At 38.4% G+C, this 23071-nt stretch overlaps 2 protein-coding genes across 2 annotated transcripts in view; one reads left to right on the top strand and one right to left on the bottom strand.

Moving 5' to 3' along the window:
* LOC139935944 (plexin-B2-like) overlaps positions 1-23071 on the top strand; it is a 99135-nt gene that overhangs the window by 9770 nt on the left and 66294 nt on the right. The window lies entirely within an intron of this gene.
* On the bottom strand, positions 16357-23009 carry LOC139936196 (E3 ubiquitin-protein ligase RNF14-like). Its single transcript, XM_071930961.1, has 7 exons — positions 22900-23009; positions 21474-21682; positions 20655-20809; positions 19393-19968; positions 18503-18731; positions 17694-17866; positions 16357-16831 (listed from the first exon to the last, which is right to left on the bottom strand). Exons 2-7 carry the CDS (start codon positions 21652-21654, stop codon positions 16610-16612), a joined length of 1536 nt encoding a protein of 511 aa, XP_071787062.1. The 5' UTR covers positions 21655-21682; positions 22900-23009; the 3' UTR covers positions 16357-16609.

Raw genomic sequence — 23071 nt, 5'->3', positions numbered from 1 at the left:
CGAATGGGTCCAGGCGGGAGTTACAAAACGTCACCCCTAAAATGGCTATAAACATCAACATAATGTGAATAAAAATTATCGTTCATCCTCTGATTTTTTTAACTAAATGTTGTGAGAGGGATAGATCTTTCATTCATGAAAGTTTAAACAAAATCCCTCCGTACATCCTCTGGATATTTGACGTTTTTTGAGAGGTATTTTTAAGAAAATGGTTTCTGCCTATACTTGGTTTCCACGCAAACGATCGTCTGTTGACGGTAGGGAACATTCGCCGCAAGTAATGTTAATTCTGAGGCAAGCGCACATCTTAAACATAATATGTAAGACATGTCGTTTACGCTAAATATATGTTGCTTATTAAATTATTAAATTACTAAAGCAGTTTGAATTGCAACAAAAAATCATTTACGATGTTTTCTAGTGTAGACATTGGGTGAACTAACATTATTTAGAGATAAACGCACCCTTTGATTAAATGGACCCGTCCGGGCAGTCTCAACGGCCGCGCTTGCGTTCAAAGAGGAGAACGTATTCGAAATCTTTTAAAGTCACCTGGAAATAGATTTTTTTTTCTTTCAAACATAAGAGTATATGCTTACGAACAATAAAACAATTTCTTTAGTAATTGTTTGTCACGATTTATATGTTTAAAAAATATATAAAGTTGTTTGGGGGGCTGACTCCTCCTACCCCTTTTGTGACGTCAATCGAGGCAGACTTTGCCTGCAATGCGTATACATTATGTAGTAAACACACATGCAAAGTACATGTACGTCCAAGTCGTGAGTTGGTACATGACGCTCCATAAACCGCGATCAATAAGTAAAGGGTCCAAGATTCTAAAATCGTAGCGTTATTGGAAACAAAGCAACAAATAATTCAACAAAGCAAAGCTGTTTACTTTCTTCCTTTTTCAGTCGGATAAACTCTGATATTGGCTGAGACTATTCAAGCCTTTTTAGTCGGATATCTCCTCTGCTATTTAGTACCGATGATTATTGTTGAGGAGGATATTATACCAGCCTCTTTGATGGTGACTATGGATTTGTTCGTGGAGGTACCTGATTTGTTGAGAAGGGAACCAAAATACCACTAATGCCAAATTCATCAGGTTATAAAAATGTTTTTGTCTGATTTGATCTTTGACAAAGACCTCCTGATTGGTATGGAGACACTTGACTATTATCCGCGAGCACATTTATTATATAGGGGACAAAATAATCCACATTTATGCGGATAATAAGTTTACTTTTGTATTCATCCACGATAGATTGACGTTGTCTCATACGCCTCTTTATGTTTATATCCTTTATATAATAATGTACTTCACATTTCAATTTTTAGCATAATAATACCCAAAAAGGTAAATACACAAATGAGCAACTATCTTGTGAAAACCAATTCCCCCTTACACTACCATTTTTCTTACACTAATCAACAGTTTACAAAAAGAATGAAATGAAGAGAAAAAAAACCTAAAATAATATGGGCCTACAACACTACATCCACAACTAAACTTAGACATCGATACCAAGAAACATACATTTTACCAATAATTCGCTCCCTTATGGGGATTACCAAACTATTCACCAAAACATCAACAAAGAAACAAGTCGAATTAGTTACACTTAAAAGAAGTTTAAAGGGCATGGACAAAAAGAAATGGCAAAACACAGATATAAAAACAAATTGAGACACAAATAAAAGGAAAAAACAAACAAATAAAGACTCAAAGAAAAAAAATCCAAATAATAAAAGTATAGAATCTTTGGAGCTTAGGATCCTCATTCATTTAAATACAATTCCCAATCCAACTACACAAAGTGATTATAACCTCTGTCCCTCCGAATACGCCTCTCTTATATGTATGCATATAGTACTTCGTCAATCTAACCCAAAACAGAGCTATGGGCGCAGCCACTGCAAGTAGTGGCGGACGTGCGCCATAGCCGATCATTTTGGGGTAGAATTATGACGTCATGCATGAACATTAAGGCGTATAACATCCTCACCCACATTACATTTCAAAACATTTGTGTAAAGGAGCTTCATCATCTAGCGGGGTGCCGCGCGAAGCGCGGCATTCCTCTTGTACTATTAAAGCCGTAACCCGCGCCATCTTGGATTGAAATTAGAAGCTCCAGTGGCATGACATCCTTGTGGAGTTCAACACGGTTGTGTCGTTTCAGACGTCGGGTTGCAAGTCTACAAAACCCTGACCCGAACTCCCTCTTACGAGTTGTCTGATTGGCTGGAGTCACGAGCGATATCTCCTTACATGTGTGGTTGTCTGGTTTTGATATGGGCCACCTGTTGGTCGAAGGTGGAAGCCGTAGGCTGCACACAGAGCCACCTATTAAGGTTTAAAGTGGGTCCTCTGACTCCCATTAACATTCCAGAGTGACTCATTGATGTTTCGCAGAGCATGCAGAGGGGTAAATGGCATTGTGTATAATTTACCATTTTGTACAGGGGGGTTTAATTTCGCGTGTTATTAAAATAACAAATATTAAGGCTTTATGAGAAACACAAATACATGCATCTGTTACAGGATGTGTTTATTATAATTAAGTCACTCATGTAGGCCTACCCAACTTTCCAGCATTTTTTAAACGCATCAAACAGCAACCCATTGTTGTTAATAACTTTATTTGTTCCATATAAAAATAACCCTGTATACCATTAGTGGTACAGTCCATTATGTCATCCCCCCACATACAGAACGTATACACGCAAAAGTGGCAACATTTTCAAGAAGAAAGTGAATACATTACTGATTCTTTTCATATAGGTTTTGCCAGTTCTTCAAAAGAGTACACGAAATTACCGTTTACGAATATAGTAGATGTTAAATAATAGACGTTTAAGAATAGTATATGCATAGCGTAAGGACAGAATGCTTTCAGAGTTACGAATTTTGTGAAACATCAACGGCTGTTTTGAAGCTGTAAACGAACATTCCATTGGTCAAAGTTCTGAAGCAACAAAATTGTTAGAACTTAAAGCAGTTTGGTCAGGACTCATGATGTACATTTTGCCAAATCCGTTTTGTATTAAGCAAACGGCCGTCGGGTTTAGTTTCGCGTGTTAAAAAAAAATAAAACTATGAGAAACAACAATACATGCGCCTGTTACAGATGTGTCTATTATAGTTAAGTCACTTATGTAGGCGTACCCAACTTTCCAGAATTTTGTAAACGCATCAAACAGCAACCCATTGTTGCTTATAACTTTATTTGTTCCATATAACCCTGTACCATTGGTGTTAAGGGGGTACAGTCCATTATGTCATCCCAACACACAGAACTTATACACGCAGAAACTGCTGTAATTTATTTGCAAGAAGAAAGTGAATACATTACTGATTCTGTTCATATAGTCTAGGCGGATTTCTGGAAAAAGTGACTGATTGAGGCATTTTTGGGTAAAAGTGTGGAACCAGACTTTTTAACACATTTTTGGTGTGCTGAATCCGAAAAAAATGGTTCCCAAGCGAATTTTTGAGTTTTTGACCATCGAATTTGCATAATCATATGTTTGACCCTTTTGAACCATTTTAAGCAAACCCCTGTAACCAGACAAGCAAAAATGACGAGCGATGAGTCTGTACCTAGATGTTAAAGGTCACAGAATAGGATTGAAACATTTCCAAAGTAATAAGTGGTCATTAATAATCATAAATATGCAAATAAGTGCCGCCATTACAGAAAAATCATTTTTCTTCAATATCTCGGTAACTAGGAAAGCAAAGATGACAATATTTAAGTGCTATACCCATGTTTTGAAGGTCTCATAAAACGTTTACACATTTTATGAAGTTATTATTAGTGGTAAGTAATTTTAACAAAATATATGCAAATTAGTGGCAGCCATAGCAGAAAAATGAGTTTTCTCCAATATCTCTGAAACTAGGCAAATAACCATGATAAAGAAATGTTTTTACCTATGTTCTGAGGGTCAGGCAATGCATGTAGTGTGTTCATTGGCAAGCCGGATGCTTATGCAAATGAGTTGGTATAGCTACACGTGCTTATTTATGCAAATCAGCTAGTCTGACTACCAATAAATTTCATCATTCATCACTTTTTGCTCAATCGATGCATCCCTACAATAGAGTTTTGCAAAACATTTAAATCTCCGATGCAGTTTTTGCTCATCGATGCATCCCTACAATAGAGTTTTGCAAAACATTTAAATCTCTGATGCAGTTTAAGCACAATCGATGCATCCCTACAATAGAGTTTTGCAAAACATTTAAATCTCTGATGCAGCTTTTGCTCAATCGATACATCCCTACAATAGAGTTTTTGCAAAACATTTAAATCTCTGATGCAGTTTTTGCTCAATCGATGCATCCCTACAATAGAGTTTTTGCAAAACATTTGCATCTCTGGTGCAGTTTTAGCAACGACAGTAAGACAAACCCAGGAGAACTATCCTCTTCTAAACAGACTCCTACTGCTTGGTTTGATGCGCCAAACCCTGTTTTAAACTGATTGGCAGAAGTGTAAAAGGCAATTTTAAATGGTGCCGAAAAAACAGATCATTCCGAGCAGGTTAGGCTCGTCAGCTATAGTAGACAGGCCACCTAGGAGAAGAAAAACTCTGATCACACTTCCGGGTAGGTAGAACTCGTAAGCCTAGATTGGTAGTATACCTAGGAGAAAGACCTCTTTGACCACCGTTCCGGGTAGGTAGAATTCCTAAGCCTAGATTGGTAATCTAGGAGAAGGACCTCTCTGATCACCATCCAGGGTAGGTAGAACACGTAAGCCTAGATTGCTATCTAGGAGAAGGACCACTCTGACACCATCCTGGGCAGGTAGAACTCCTAACCTAGATTGGTAGTCTACCTAGGATAAGGACCTCTCTGATCACCATTCCGGGTAGGTAGAGGTAGAACTCCTCAGCCTAGATTGGTAGTATACCTAAGAGAAGGACCTCTCTGACTGCAAACTCCGGTTTGCAGGTAGAGCTCGTTACGTAACTTATAACGTACGTCCACATCCTAGTGCGGACGAGGGCAGCAACCAGGGTAGTCCTGTGCGACGTCCACATCCTAGTGCGGACGAGGGCAGCAACCAGGGTAGTCCTGAGAGGAGTGGTGCCCCCCCCAAGTCTTATTATAGCCTTTAAAGGAAGCTAATGGTAAATCTTATGGCAAAGCATCTGCTTCAAGTCCCGAGAGTGGACAGGATCGATTCTGCGGACAGGTGTGCTGGCCAAAGCTTGGCCTGACAGAATGGCATTGCCCCCCCCACCCCTTCCCGGAGGAGGCCATCCGACGACAGCCCAAAGTCCAATGCGATCTGCGATACAGGAGGCCGCTCACTATGGCTACCTTCAACAAACACAGTGAGGAAGGATGCCAGAGTCAGAGAGAGGACCATTGTGCAGTGATCTTGGCAGGAGTCATGAAGGGGATACCCTCCCCTCAATTCATTTTCATCAGTGACTTCGCCCTCAGACGTGCTATCGGCAGACACAAGGTGGATCTTGGAATCACATTGATGCCAAGGAGATCGAGCCTCTATCCCGTACTGGCCATGCCCGACCTTGACTTTGCTGATGACATCAGTCTCTTCTTTAACACCACAGCCCAGGCACAAGAACTTCCACTCAATGCTAGAAAGACAGGTGATTACCATGCACCCCTGACCACATTAGAGGTTGAGCTTTGTCATTGTCCTGATGAGAGATGCTGAGGCAGAGACCACAGAAGAGTTGGCTGCCTGCATAATGGACAGGGAAGGCTGAGAGACGCCGCCGGAGATCCCGACTGCCCGCGACATGATGATAGAGAGCAGGTCGTCCAGTTCACTTGCCGGTTGTCCTAAAGCATGGGCTTCTGCCAAGTCCACTTCACTTGCTGAAAAGTTTGAATAAGGAGATGATCTAACCAAGACAAACTTTGCTGAACCTACCAAAATGTCCTCCTGGAAAATGTCAATGAGCAAAACAAATTGCTAAAGTCGGAGAGTGCCAGCAATGGGTATCACTGACCTCGACTGCACTGATGGCATTCTCTTCTACATGGCGGACTTGGCACGAGAATTACCTGCAGCTCCAATTTAGCAGAGTACTTCATATAAGAGAAGTTAAGATGTTAAATATGACTTCAAGTAAACTTAAGGAAGACCAAGGCGATGGCATTCATCTCGAAAGACGGTAAGGACTAAATGGCGCTTCCGTCATTGAGAAGTTCAAGTACCTTGGTGCCCTCATAGGATGGATTGAGCGACACAAAAGTGAGGAACTCTTTGGAATGGAAGGCCCTTCATTATGGCATTGGCGAGTGTGTGTGGAAGAGATCTGGTCTGACCAACAACACCAATATATTTCTTTTTGTGGCTTCAGCTGAGTCTGTACCTCTGTGTGCGAACTATGAAAGATTGATGCTCCCGGTTTCAATTTGATGCGTACTTCCTATCAATCATTATTTGGTGAAATGTTCACTGCTCCATACCTGAGCTTTCTGAGCCCATGTACAATGGATGGGAACATGGTGACTCAGAACCACAGCCCATACTGATGTCAATGAGGCAAATCCCTAAAAGTTACCTGCTGGAAGATACTTTGTGTTCATGCCAGAAGCATGGGTTTCAATGCACAGCAATGTGTGCATTTCAGCAACAGATTGGTGATGAAACTCGCTGTATGGCAACATGTTCCTAGGCAACAGAAGTTCATTCTATACCCAACTTAATATGAGGGACTGGTGAGTGACACCAATCGGCCTGTATTAGCATCAAGTAGTATTCCGGTGTAAAGTTAAGGGGCCTTAACATTAAGGATTCATTCATGAATTGTTATGAAATTCATTGGTAGTCATACTAGCTGATTTGCATAAATAAGCATTTTAAGCTATTTTACTCGCTCGTTTGCATAAAAAGCATCTTGCTTATAATTGATCACATTGGTTCAGCCTCAGAACATAGGAAAAACACTTCGTTTATCATGTTTGCTTGCCTAGCTACAGAGATATTAAAGAGAAACCATGTTTTTGTAATGGCGGCCACTAATTTGCATATTCATGAGTATTAATTAGCACTAATTACTTCTGAAATGTTTTAATCCTACTCTGTGACCTTCAACATCTACTGACGCATCACTTGTCATTTTTGATTGTCATGTTACAGGGATTTGCTTAATAATAATAATAATAATAACAAGTTCTTATATAGCGCATTTCACAATAAACCGTATCAATGCGCTTTACATTAGTCCCCTGGTCATTGAGCCAATAAACATCCCTTTAATCTTTCTCAGCTCCCATTTAGGGAGTATACAGCCCCGAGCTGCCGTGGCGCTCCGAAAGCTTCATTCACAATATCAACCTCTACCCTCGCAGGTACCCATTTATACCCCTGGGTGAAGAGAAGCAATTATAGTAAAGTATCTTGCTCAAGGACACAAGTGTCACGACCGGGATTCGAACCCACACTCCGGTGAATTAGCACCAGAACTTGAATTCGATGCTCTTAACCACTCGGTCGCGACACTCCACTCTTAAAATGGTTCAAAAAGGTCAAAAATATGATTATGCAAATTAGATGGTCAACAACTCAAAATTTCGCTTGGGAACCATTTTTTTCGGAATCAGCACGCCTGAAATGTATTAAAAAGTCTGGTTCCCTGCTTTTACCCCAAAATGCCTCAATCACCTTAATTAGACCTCTTTTTCAGAAATTGTCACGCGGGGCGCGCGCCACGGCGGATGTTGACCAGAAAGTTTACATGAGAATTAATTGATATGAGAGAGGCCGACGCTCTGTTACTCCCCAAAAGCGGTGGTAAAAACAGTAGATTATCTGTTGCACAGCATGTTCCGAAAACTCGCTTTATTTGGTGCTCCGACAACTTTGTATGCGTCGTTTAACGTACGCTCGATAAATCACGATGGGGCCTTAGATTCTAAAATCGTGTGAACGTTATTGGAAACAAAGCAGCAAATCACATAATAGCAAGAGGTTACCACTTCCAAACAAGCCTTTTTATTCGGATATCTCCTCTGCTAATAGAGCGGTGATTATTGTTGAGGGGGGGGGGACCAGACTCTTGCGAGCCTTTAGTCGAGTAAATCCGTGGCTATCGGTGACTTCGGATTTGTTGCGGAGAATCCTCCTCATCGAGCGGGGTGCCGCGCGAAGCGCGGCATCCCGCTAGTGTCAATTATACAAGGACACCGTCACCACCACACAAAATTAAAACAAACCCAAAACGACTTAGGCCCACATCGAAAACAAACGAACTGGACGCATACGTTCGCGAAAAGTGTTATTAAAACAACAATATGAAAAGTGTAGGCTTTCAAATTAACATGTTAAATACTACGGGTTATTTTAAAACTGGGGACTCAAATCACACCAATTATACAAAACATACCTTCAAGGGAAGGTATCCGTTTGGTAACCACTCTAAAAGTACATGTAGTCGATGGCAATAACAACTTTTGTTTATGATGATAAAGCCTACAACAGCAGCTTTAGATAAATAGTACAACATCATCGAGACACAATTCACTTCAAAGTAATATGGTAAATAGTTTTATCCCCAAAATATGAATCTGAGAGTCGTTAATGCAGTAACGGTTCTCAGATTGTTTTTTTCCTTATAGTGATTATTCTTCCTGCGTTCTTCAGACAAGCGTGCACATCATAAATTAAACTTGCACGTTTTTTTTTCTGTACACTAATGTGTACATTGTAAGATCACTACAGTCGAACAGTTCCAAAGACCAAAGGTACTTTTCCTTTAAATCGATCTGCTGCTACAGCCAAATTAAAATCGTTATTACCTTCTATAATAATTGACCGTCTACTTGACTTCATTTCAGCATTGGCTAACAATTTAATTGTCTTCGAAAGAGACTCTCCTTTAATTGATCTGCAAATGTAAGTGTTTCTCTAAAACAAAAAAAGTGTCACCCATTCGCGGTAACAGCCATTCAAGAACGGCAGTCACGTTTACCTCGTTGGAAATGTGAAATGTCAATGGTTAGTGTCAGAATAACGTCCATTCCATTTGGCATGTCAACTACCAATTCAATTTCTCTTCCTTGATCACATTTTGACTCACGAGGTCATGTTTCTCAGTAGCAAGTTCTGCAAAAATGGTTATTAATTTTCTAACTGCGCTGTTTTCTGAGAAGGATAGGCACTGCATTGTGTTCGTATACATTCCCTTATTGAACGGGGACCCTTTTCTGAATGGAATTTGCCATAACTATACAAAAGCAGTTCTGTCTGAAAAGAAAACATTTTCTCGTTCCTAGTTTCAACCTCGATCAAAAATCAAGAGCACAGAACAACAGTCCTCCAAGATCTAGTTTCACCAAGGTTGTTTTTTCCCCCATGTCGCATCCATGCTTTTAAGAAAACAACCATGTACCTGTTGTATATTTGCCGTGTTGCAATGCGTCTGCACACCCGCGTCCTGAGATAAATAACGTCTACTTCATTAATTGAGAAAGAAAGGTAATCCAGACAGAAGCATAAGAAAAACAAGTTTCCGGTGTGAGGCACTTAAACAATAAATCCCCTCACGATTAAGTCTTAATGTAGTTTGGTTCCCACTTTAACCAATCGGCCTCGGGCGCCTCATGTCGCTTCATTATCCTTCCATCTCAGTGTTGCGCCAGGTTTTGGCAAAGTCACATTTCATTGTGTTTTTTATATTCCCGTTCCGTTATAAACAAAGACCCTGTTGACATTTAAACGTAATGGCAGTTTTGTTTTTTCTATTCAAAGTAAGTCTTGATCCCCCAAATTAAAAGTCTTGGATACTTGTAATTTTGTGGTGTATGCTGCAGTATTTCTGATACAAGCAATTAATACATGCAGCCTATTCGTAACGGGGATTTAAACAGCCAATAAAGGATGATCTCAAATATATAGATATTACAGTTTTCTAACAGCTGCAGTCCATCCAGGAAACATAAAAAATATAACGACTCTCTTACCTCACGTTAAAACATGGTAAAAATGGGTTTTCTCCAGAACGCTCCAAGCCAAATTTCTGAAAAACGTGGGGTCAAACAAACCCGCGTGACAAAAGAATCGTGACGTCAGGACGGCTATTTGGTGTGGAAATGCCAAAGCTGGAGAACTGTGTTCAAAACCAATAGGGGAAAATCGTCACTGGCGTCCAGGGTCATTATAATAGATAATCCGTTTTTGACTCTCGGCTGAAAAAGCCACGTGGCCGGGTGCATTTTTGACTCGAGTTATTTATTACTAAAAGCAAATTTTGAGTAAAATGGTTTTTAACCGGTATCTGCGATGTCCATTTGGCCATAAAAAGGTAATAGTTGACACATTGAGATCATCCTTTATTGGCTCTTTAAGAACCCTTGTCACCCCGACTCAAAAACTGAAATAAACAAGAACAAAACCCAACACAAACAATCGAGTGAGTCTTGAGAAATACACCTTATGTGTATTGCTCCCGCATATAATCTGAACTTTAATTAACGTGCATGTCTTGATTGAAATACAGCAGTGACGCCTATAAGCCGTGGTTCATTCTTTTTTTGTCTTGATCTATCCCCGTCCCCCAAGGGGACGGTGATATATCACGGTAGCACAAAAATATCCCTTGATGGAAATAAAACTAATTGAAGACTAATGCTGTAGAAGATGGGCTATATTGAATTTGTCATCCAAGCGTTCATTAAATCGTATTATAATAATTATGTGCATCATTCTGGTCCTTGCTCTATGATGTAATGCAAGCCTGAACGCAAGTAAACTGTACACGTAAAAAGTATTATTTATCAATCTAACACTTTATTTTATTCGAGTTAAAGGGAGAGAAATCCTTTGGTTTTCAGAACAGTTCGATTGTTTCAGTCCCAATTAATATAAAATGTGAACATTTATTTCAAATGATAATTGCGTTATATAGGGTGCGTTCGTTTAGCTTCCCTGGGTCGACCCCGGTACGTTCGAATAGCTTTTACGGGGCTCACCCGGGTCAGCCCCCAGTGCCCTGCTTGTGGAGTGGGTCACTTAGGGTGACCTGAGGGGCATGCCATCACCACGAGAGGGCGAGTGTGATCGTTCGATTAGCTCTTGTGGCACCCGAGTGAGCACTGCGGGGTCGACCCAGGGAAGGTTATCGAACGCACCCATTGATACCGCCGAATATTCCGCCATGCACGAAGAATGGTCCATTAATGGAATCAATCTGAGAAAGGTTACTGTCAGTAACGCTTCTTATGTTCAAATTTTGGGGGATAAGTCATGATCTTTTTTCCATAACCACATTACTTTAAAGTGAAGTGATTCTCAACATGCATTATAATATCGAAAGCTGCTGTAATTCTAGACCAAGTAATGTTGTATTGCCTGCTTTAAGAGTGGTCACCTTGCCTTTAAAACAGAAACATCAACGTTGTGTAGACATTCTGATGTGAATAGCTGTAATGTGTCACAATGTTAAATTGATATCCCTACCAATTTAAATTGATAACAGATAATTATAAGAAGAACAGGTATATAAAAACACTTTTAACAAATTTCCCTACATTTGGTTAATGTTGACTTGACGTTATTGAAGTGAATTTTTCATATTAAGTAAACTCAAGTGTGCAATAAATTTCACATAAAAACAATAAAACTGCAGACATAATAATTCATAGAAAACAATTTAATGCACATACCTCTCCACCAACAAAGTGATCATATAAAACCCATGAAAGCAGTTATCCAGAACCGCTTACAAGTAATATTCATATATTATGAACATTATTACCATGGAACCTTTATATGTTTAATTTTTGTTACTGAATGTTGCTTACATTAAACTTAAATAAAAAATATTAATTAAAATGTTAATTAAATATAACCGTAAATGTGTGTTAATGTCAATTTGTTTCTATTGATAAATAACAGTTAATTTAAATTTCTAAATATTTTTGTTTCACACTGTAAGAAAATACGGGAACATAAAAATATTACATGTCTATTCAAGATAAATTCTTCCTTTGAAACATATTTTTCATGTAACAAAATTCAAATTATTCAGCTTTATTCCATTTGTAATTTACACAAGCTGCTACTACATTTGCTTTACTTGTAATGGAAATATTACAAGTTAAATATTACATTCAAGTATCAAGGGCTGAATAAATTGTGGTTACAAACCAAATACTCAAAAACAAAAATACAGTCAGAAAACCCACAAAGCAAGTTTTTGGAGGCATTATTCGGTCGTGTGTGTCTCTTTTTTTTCTTCTTTCTTAATTTTCTTTACGATTCCCAAAATTATTGAAAAGCAAAAATACAAATTTGTAAGGCATGTTATGTTTTTATTGAAACCATGACACGATTAAAGTAATAGTCCAAACTCTATCCTCTTTTCAACAATAAAGCATCTAGTTTGAATAGAAGCTAAATGAGAAGTCAAGGATAATTCTGTTGTTTTTTTCAATGAGGACCAGTTGGCCTACATGCTGTAATTAATTTAGTGTAAATTAGTCCCCTTCATTCATTCCAATTGAAGGTTTATCTTTACAAAAACTGCTCGATTGCATGCTTTGCTTAGGTCAAGTGGTGCCCCTACCTAAACCACCAATCCCAGTAATGAGTTTGTGCCCCTCTCTGCAAACAGGAGCACTAATGGGTATGTGAGATGGCTCTTGTGATTAAATTAGCTCCAAGGGAGCCGAGATGGAATGAAATAAACTAACCGGTGGCCAGGGGTAACATTGGAGGGCTTGGTATCGATGGGTGATGGATGTGAGTGCCAAATAAGGAGCCAATATCATTAAATACAAATATCAGTACAACTGGACCACATTTTACAGGTTGTATTCTGACTGGCACAACCAGACAAAGACATATTTAAACTAGACATGATTGCATTTGTGCACAAATGCAGAGCTGTTTCGTTAATAAAATTTTCAAATTTTCCCTCTTAATTTGAAATTCTCTTTGCATCAAAGCAGTTATGACAGAGCAGCCTATTTAAAAAAATAATTTGGATTATACCATGTTCAGATAGCATTTTATGACTTCAAGGTGCAAACAATTTAAATAATCTTAAAAAATCATGTGATGACGTCATCATGACGTCATTTCACAATTCACAAGAACTTGTCAATATCCAACAACCTACCAAGTTTCAACATGCCAGGCACTAACAGCGTTAAAAGCAACTTCATATCTTTTGCCAATTTTGAATTAGAGGGCCACTTCCGGTTTCGACCGGAAGTAGAGGTCATGTGAGGTCACGCACACGAAACAAAATGAAGACCTAATTTATCCCTTCCCAATCCCGCAAACAGAAACCTACGGTCTCTTGTGGCTGATTTGTTATAATTTTTCAAACATTTAAAACACAACACCTTTAAGATGTCGTCACGTGACTTGTGATGATGTCATAATGACATCCTTGTTTTGCAATGAGCATTGCCCCAATACCTTTCATCCCTGAAAGTTTCATTGCAATTGCTCTTTGGGAACCTTGCAAATCAGCACTTATATGAAATTTTTCTGAAGATGACAAATAAAAAAAAAAATAACTAGACATGATTGCATTTGTGCACAAATGCAGAGCTGTTTCGTTAATAAAATTTTCAAATTTTCCCTCTTAATTTGAAATTCTCTTTGCATCAAAGCAGTTATGACAGACCAGCCTATTTAAAAAAATAATTTGGATTATACCAAGTTCAGATAGCAATTTATGACTTAAAGGTGCAAAAATTTAAAAATCATAAAAAATAATGTGATGACGTTATCATGACGTCGTTTCACAATTCACAAGAACTTGTTAATATCCAACAACCTACGAAGTTTCAACATAATCGCATAATTACTTCGGGAGTTATATTAGTTTAAAAAGTGCACCTTTAAGGCCGCGTCACGTGACCCCCAATGACGTCATTGATCTGAAACTTCACACATATGATGGCTGCCTGACAGTTAACGTGTGTGTAAAATTTGAAGTGATTACAAAAAACTTCATCACACACATCTTCAAAAAGTCCATTTTGACGAGTTTTCAACCTGCCGCTAGAGGGCGCTGTTATATTTTGTGACGTCATTGGTATTTTTTGTGAACTGCCCACCCTTGCCAGGCACTAACATCGTTAAAAGCAACTTCATATCTTTTGCCAATTTTGAATTAGAGGGCCACTTCCGGTTTCGACCGGAAGTAGAGGTCATGTGAGGTCACGCACACGAAACAAAATGAAGACCTAATTTATCCCTACCCAATCCCGCAAACAGAAACCTACGGTCTCTTGTGGCTGATTTGTTATAAATTTTCAAACATTTAAAACACAACACCTTTAAGATGTCGTCACGTGACTTGTGATGATGTCATAATGACATCCTTGTTTTGCACTGATCATTGAACCAATACCTATCATCACTGAAAATTTCATTGCAATTGCTCTTTGGGAACATTGCAAATCAGCACTTATAAAAAATTTGTTCTGAAGATGACAAATCAAAAAAATAATAATAAACTAGAGCTAAATTGCATTTGTGCACAAGTGCAGAGCTGTTTCGTCAACAAAAATTTCAAATTTCTCAACTGAGTTTTAAATTTGTTGGGTATTCAAAGCAATTTTACCCAATGTGGCATAAATAAAAAATAATTTGGATTATACCATATTCAGATAGCAATTTATGTGTTAAAGGTGCAAAAATTGAAAAAATCATAAAAAATCATGTGATGACGTCATCATGACGTCCTTTAATATTTCATAAGAACTTGTCAATATCCAACAACCTACCAAGTTTCAACATGATCGCATAATTACTTAGGGAGTTATATTAGTTCAAAAAGTGCACCTTTAAGGCCGCGTCACGTGACCCCCGATGACGTCATTGATCTGAAACTTCACACATATGATGGCTGCCTGACAGTTAACTTGTGTGTAAAATTTAAAGTGATTACAAAAAACTTCACCACAGACATCTTCAAAAAGTCCATTTTGAAGAGTTTTCATCCTGCCGCTAGAGGGCGCCGTTGCAATTTGTGACGTCATTGGTATTTTTTTTGAACTGCCCACCCTTGCCACGCACTAACATCGTTAAAAGCAACTTCATATCTTTTTCCAATTTTGAATTAGAGGGCCACTTCCGGTTTCGACCGGAAGTAGAGGTCATGTGAGGTCACGCACACGAAACAAAATGAAGACCTTATTTATTCCTCCCCAATCCCGCAAACAGAAACCTACGGTCTCTTGTGGCTGATTTGTTATAAATTTTCAAACATTTAAAATACAACACCTTTAAGATGACGTCACGTGACTTCTGATTATGTCATAATGACATCCTTGTTTCGCAATGATCATTGCACCAATACCTTTCATCCCTGAAAATTTCATTGCAATTGCTCTTTGGGAACATTGCAAATCAGCACTTATATGAAATTTTTCTGAAGATGACAAATAAAAAATGAAATTTATTCTTTTTTTAAAGCAGTTATGACTAATCCAGGCTATTAAAAAAAAAGAATTTGGATTATACCATGTTCGGATAGCAATTTATTCGTTAAAGGTGCAAAAATTGAAAAAATCATAAAATATCGTGTGATGACGTCACTATGACGTCGTTTCACAATTCACGAGAGCTTGCCAATATCTAACAACCTACCAAGTTTCAACATAATCGCATAATTACTTAGAGAGTTATATTAGTTCAAAAAGTGCACCTTTAAGGCCGCGTCACGTGACCCCCAATGACGTCATTGATCTGAAACTTCACACATATGATGGCTGCCTGACAGTTAATGTGTGTGTAAAATTTGAAGTGATTACAAAAAACTTAACCACACACATCTTCAAAAAGTCCATTTTGACGAGTTTTCAACCTGCCGCTAGAGGGCGCTGTTGCATTTTGTGACGTCATTGGTATTTTTTTTTAACTGCCCACCCTTGCCACGCACTTACATCGTTAAAAGCAACTTCATATCTTTTTCCAATTTTGAATTAGAGGGCCACTTCCGGTTTCGACCGGAAGTAGAGGTCATGTGAGGTCACGCACACGAAACAAAATGAAGACCTTATTTATCCCTCCCCAATTCCGCAAACAGAAACCTACGGTCTCTTGTGGCTGATTTGTTATAAATTTTCAAACATTTAAAAAACAACACCTTTAAGATGACGTCACGTGACTTCTGATTATGTCATAATGACATCCTTGTTTCGCAATGATCATTGCACCAATACCTTTCATCCCTGAAAATTTCATTGCAATTGCTCTTTGGGAACATTGCAAATCAGCACTTATATGAAATTTTTCTGAAGATGACAAATAAAAAAAAAAATAATAATAATAATAAAAAAACTTTAACAAAAACAAGAGCTGTTTCGCTGCGCTTCGCTACGAAACAGCTAAAAAAACTTTAACTTTAATAAAAAAAACTTTAACTGCGCTGCGCTACGAAACAGCTAAAAAAAATAAACGAGGCCAATCTTACTACTGAATGGCTAAGTTGGTAGAGCGCTAGCACATTAATCTGGAGGATCTGGAGGATGCAAGTTCAAATCCTGAATTTCGTCAGTTTCGCTTTATGCAACCCAACGTTCATTTAAAAAACATAAGATTTGAGTATACACGTCATTATGTATTTCAAAATTATTTATATTGAAGTATCAGACAAAAAACCAATCATCCACATCATTAACATCCTCATACTCATTGTCAAAATCCCTATTTGCATTGGGCACTGTTCCAGTAAAGAGTTGGTTAAAGCACTTGCTCTTTGGGTCATTGAAGTGTTTATATGGGATAGCGTGGGACAAAATCTTCAGACAAATCCAACAGAAGAATGAGCGACACTGAGAACAAGCCATCTTATTGCAGCCATCAATCTTCTGTAAAAGGAGAAAAAAACAAACACAAAACTTCACTTTTTTGGGAAAATAAACACCAAAGTAACCTGTTGCCAAAATGTATTTAGTAGATTTTGCATGGGGGATAAAAAATATAGTTTGTATTGATGTATTTGTTTGTACTTGCTTATGCCTAAAAAAAAGTTTTGGTTTGAATCGAAAGTTAAGGCCATCTACCGTACTTATTATACACATTAAGGTAAAAACAAATCATAAAATGTATTTAGTAAGTGGATTTGGTTTGAACTTTTTTTCAAAGTGAAGGTGGTGGGTAGATCAGTTTGGTTTCATCTTTAGCGCAAGTATAATGTTTTGTTCTCACCCAGGGGTACAAATGGGTACCTGCGAGGGTAGAGGTTGATATTGAGTTTGAAAAAGTTACTAGAGCGCTACAGCAGCCCATGGCTGTATACTCCCCAGAGAGCCGAGAAAGATAAACAAATGTTATATAAAGGGCAACGATAGGTTATTTTAAAATGCGCTATACAAGTTCCATAGTTATTACTGATACATGTACTTTTAAACATGTATGCCATTTCACAATTGTATAACCCATGGAAGTGATAAGACTCATTTATATCAGTATACACAATTGTTTGCTCTTAATTTTCAGACCTTCAAGTCCAAACTGATCAACACAAAAACTTGTATTGTAGTTAATCTTGGCCTTAGACTGTCTCTGTTTAACGGGCAAGATTTTAAATTTCAAATCACGTGTCCCACTTTGTATTAAAAATTTAGAGCCACGTTAGTTGAGACAAAATCCTAGTTGTGAGTAAAGAATTCATTCTGTATTATTCCAGGAATAAGCTATGTATTCAGTTGTTGAGTGTAGAAACAATACCTCAATGTTTGTGTGGCACTTTGGACATTCTTTACTGTTTTTGTCCATCCATCGTTGACTTTCAAATTCCTCAAGAACATCTCGGAAAACACGTCTTCCAAAACGCTGTTCAAGTCTGGCCCTTGTCTCTTCATCACCTTCCTCAAACTCCTTACGAAGCTTCAAAATCTCATCTGTAACAAAATTTGAGAAAAAATCAAGCATGTATTGTGTTGACCTGCAATAAAACAACAATAACAAAAAAGGCTGCCTGAAACCAAAATTGTGGTAAAATGTTAGGGGGCATGAGGGGTGCACCAATGTCTCTCTAGGGGGCATGTCTGGCCAATTAAAACTATAGTTCTGTCTGAATTGTTCGTTAACAAACCCTTTCAGCAATCTTGTTATGCCATTTACTAGTTTATTTAAGATAATCTGACAAGGCTGGTAGCTCAAAGTATTTACTTGAATAAGAAAAAGAAAAGAAGAAAAACTCTTTGAAATTGTTTCAAAATTTGGATATTTTGTGTATGTTTTGTGATATGCCTGAACCTTGTATTAACATGCATATAAAACACTAAGACTTGTGAGATAAGATTTATTTCATCCGTCTTTTTGGGTACTGTGTGATTCTCAACAAAATACAAAGATAATTATAAAACTTAAATATAAATAAGTCAACATGATAAATTTTTCCCCAAGCTACAGTTGGACTGACACTAAAATCACTAAACTCAGGCCAGCTTGCTGTTTAGTGTAACATTTGATCGGGGGGGGGGGGGGGGGGGGGTATGTGCGTTGTTCGAACTTAAACTAAAAACTAAAATTACCTTTTTTTAATCTGCATGGTGATACCCCATGGTACGCCATCCTACACTTAACACAGAATGGAAAGGCACAAGCAGTGCATACACAAATGGTCGAGTCTTTTTCTTTCATTACTGGACATTGACATAACACACGAGGGCAGTAGACGATATCCTCCATGCATTCCAAGGTTCTCTGAAGCAACAGACGGTCATAAGTTGCAAAGAGTTCCTTGCCAACAAGTTCTCGCACCTAATAAAAGGGATAGCACATAGTATAAAAACAACTATAATCCTGTTAAAAATTTATTTTAGGGGCATCACTCAATAATACTTACTATACCTCCATTGAAAGAATGCAGCAAATGTTTGCAACAGAAAGGTACCCAAATAAAAAGATTATGTAGAGCAAGCTTTTGAGTAATTTTCCTTAACAGCAACATATTTTTGTTCAGGCTTATGCCAGAAGAACTACCATTTAGACAATCGACTCTCATTTTTTTGTCGTACAACTTATCAGCATGAGCTCTTGAAGTTTATTCTGCAAAAAAAAAACTAGTTTTGCCCCTACACAAAACTGACTTTGTTGATATTAATACACGTTAAATTTGGAAGAATTTTGCATTGGGGATAAAGAATACAACTTGGTTTTTACCCTTACACAGATGTTTATAAAGCGCAGTCTCCCAGTACTTTACCCCGAGTGCTGTGAACAAAATCCACAGGCAAAACACTTGGGTTGGATTCCAATCCACAACCTTTGCATTGCATTGGTCTTACCAATAGACCACCGCACCGAGATAGCTCGGTGGCTAGAGGCAGTTCGAACCCTCAGCAGGCTGTACTGCAACAATTCAATGGATGTTCATTTTTGCATCAGGGATAAATGTAATTTGAGTTTTGTTTTTGTTTACCTGTGATGGCAATGCAGGAGAGTTACACTTTGTTTCTGGACAGTTCAAACCCTTCACATTACCCTCTCCGATTTGCACTTGAAAATATTCTCTCATACACTCCTTGCAGTAAACATGGCTGCATCCTTGAAAATCCATGCAGTCCGACCCAGTTTTATCGCTGAAGCAAACCTGGCAGTTGTAGAAAGATGTATTGAATACTCTCTGCCGCTCAGCCCTGTCGTGCTCAATCAACGTCCTGAGGAGTAGGTTTGCACAGCCAATGTCTTGAATGGCACGTGTATCTAAGATGCTATTATCGGTCTCATTTTCAGCGAGGACAGCTCTCTTGACTGGTTCATGAAAAGCATTGGCTGCATGCTGCACTGTGCTGTTATCAATGGAACCCTCCTCTGCAACTTCAAATGAGTTTGATCGCAACACCTTGTGAAAGTCTAGGGAAAGCGGGGATTGTACATTTAGCAGCTGAAGACTCTCGTCTACAAGAAACTGTACCCATTGAAAGATGATAACCTCCCCAGCCTCACTGTGATTTTCCTCCCAGAGTTGATCAAGATGAGAACAAAGCTGAGATAGCTGTGAAATTGGGCAAACAAATGAAGGAGAAAAAAAAACGCATATATGATTGATGAACATCTTGTACATAATAAACATCTCGTAAATAATAATATATAATAATCAATGTTTTTCCTTCAGCACAGTTGTTTTGGGGATGTTGATGGCTGAATCGCAGAAATGATTTATAAAGCTCTTAATGTAATTGTGACACAAGAAACTGTTTTCAAATATATTTTCTGATTTCCCACCACAAGCTCACTTCCTTACAAATTTGTCACAGATGTCGGATAAAGACTGAAGAAGTACTTTCAAAAACTGAATAATACTGTACTAGATTCTTATGTGTAGTATTCTATCACATCTCTAGGGGCGTATCAAAGCACTCAGTATTTTGTCCTGCAAGGTATATGGAGCTACGACTTTGAAGTATGAGAGCTAGTCCTTTATAACACCATGTATGTATTTTGCTCTACATGATGCTGTGGTGCAATCTGCTGTCGGTCAGACCAGGAACACCGGAGCGAACCCCTTCTCTTTACAATAAGTGCACTGTGTACTTTTATGTGCATTACACAACACACAGGACCATTGGCTTTACGTCCCATCCGAAGGACGCAGTAAGGAAACAAGTGTCAGGATCGAGACTCGAACCAACACTCGAGTCCGGCGTTCTTATTAGCTTCGCCACGGCACACCATGCTAACCTTAGCAACACTGAGCCACTTGCATGAGATAGTGAAGGCTGGAGCAGAGTGTGAGGGGTAGTCAGGTAGATACTGAAAGTTGAGCACTATAGGCGGCAGGTAGCTTATTCTCAAAAGGGTAGCATGCCCGTCGGAATCTTCCAACAACTTGATACCTAATAAAACAGATAAATGGAATGTTGTTATGAAGATTATACAAGTAGGATTTTGAAACTTTGCATGAAAATACGATTAAGGTCTGCCCTGGGTCTGCCGTAACACCATGTTTAGGATAATCTCTTAATGAGTTGGGGTCGTTCTGAAAAGATCCGCTGGTTTCAATTCTGTTAAAAAGATGAAACCAACAGTTCATTTTATCATAACATGGTGTTACCGCAAACCTTAAGATTATATGAGGTGACTACCTCCATGGTCCAACTCAAACAACATAAAACATCCACAAGGTGAGGTGTCAAATAACACATAATGTTTCCGCTCCACAAACAACATTTGAAAACAAACTACCAATACATTGTTTTAGTCCCTGGGTTGCATTTTGCTGTAAATTACAGAGTATTGCAACAACAAATCACCATGAAATAGTTATTCTGTAGAGTAGAGAGTGATTACAATGTTCATGTAAGCAGACTCATTAGGAGATATAATATTGACTTATTGTAATAGAGTGTTTTTCCTATAGTGGATAGGAATGATATTTTGAGAATGAAAATAAAACTTTAGGTTTTACTTTGAAACTCTTATTGCAAGAGTGCAAGCCCAGGATTAACCAAGTCTTTGTTTTTTTGAGTAATATTCGGACATTGCATCTTCAAAATGTACCATATTTATTGGCTTGTTGTATGTGAGGTCCCTCTAGCTTGATGAAAAACTCCTTGGGCAACTCCAAGTATGCCGAGAATTGTCCGCCATTGTTATCATCAGCAACGAATATCCTCTCCTCAAAGATGCTGGCCAGTGCCGTTATCTCATCAGCTTGGGCCTCCTCATCAGCATTGCTCATCTTTAGACTGACTGAACACTTCTCAATTCTGAAATGATTTGTTTTATCAAGTGGAAAAGTTTATTTCATACAGTACAGTTATGATTGGAATTAAGCAAAGTTCATACTTCCTTTTTTGTGCCATTCATGAGGTCATTAACGTTGACCTCCGGACGAGATATGATAACAAATTTAGTTGAACATTTTTTTAAAGGAGTACACAGCACACCAACCAGCTGTGTATGGATGGATACACTCAAGTTTGTTATACATGTACCTCGATAACAAGTTGTCGAGAACCAATAACGTGATGTGATACAAAAATGCATATCCCTGGTGGCTAGCTAGGTGTAGCGCGCATCCTTAGCCATGGTACATGACTTTTGTTTACCCGTGTACATTGTACAATACCTGGATCGTTCTCACCGTTAGTAAATTTGCAGTGCTTTGTACAGCCGCAGGTTCGAGGGAACACAGTGAACAACTGTTCATCTGCTTATTATAAACTATGCATTCTTCGTCTTAATAATATTTGAAGTTGACACTCGACAACAACAGAACTTTGAGAAGAGAAATAATGTTGATTGTTACCAAGGTATAACAAAACAATGGTTGCATAATGTGACCATGTGACGATCGAGGGTCCATGGGTTTTGTACACCTCAGGGGCAAATGGCACCCGTGGCGAAACCAAGGGTGCCATTTTCCCCCTTTGCTCGGGTGCCATTTTCCCCCTTTGCTCGGGTGCCATTTCCCCCCTCGGGTGTACGAATTAAATCACTTACCTTATTATAATATGTGTTCTTGACTTGATGGAACAGCTCCTATCATTATCACTTTTGACTTTTCAGTCACATGTTCACAATCACAGGAATGATCAACATTTGATTGTCTGTTTGTAAATTGTATTGTAGGGGTAGGGTATTGTTGTTTGGTATGGTTGGTGGTTTAAAATGGGTAAAATAAAATAAGACAAATGGCAAACATGGTTTACAATACAAAAGGATGCTTACGAAACGAACTAGGAAGTAAAATTAAAGTTTTCATTTTTCTGGCAGGTCATTATGAGTTTACACGTACGGAATCCATTCTACATGGTGACCATGGATGGAAGGATGCACGGATTACACAACGAAATGCAATCAACGTTTTATAAGATCCTTTTCGAAAATACGGCTTATATTATAGGCTGCTTAATCAGTCGCCAAATCATGGAGGTAGAAATAGGGTATGGTCAACTTAATAACGAACGCTTTTCGTACTTACCAACATGTTGACGTAGCCAAAGCTGGAGTTCTAGTTTCGTCGCAGTTCCGAATGAAAAACTAGAAATCGTTAGATCGCCAGCTGATGAAAAGATCGCTGTACTATAATTATTTACTCTGAATGTCTAGAGAGGGCGGTATTTATTTATTTTTTGCGGAAGTTTTGATTGACA

This window comes from Asterias amurensis, chromosome 4 (genome assembly GCF_032118995.1).
Source record: "Asterias amurensis chromosome 4, ASM3211899v1".
NCBI classification, from domain to species: domain Eukaryota; kingdom Metazoa; phylum Echinodermata; class Asteroidea; order Forcipulatida; family Asteriidae; genus Asterias; species Asterias amurensis.
The sequence above is the reverse complement of the archived record's forward strand: the minus strand, read 5'-3'. Positions and strand labels throughout refer to the sequence as shown.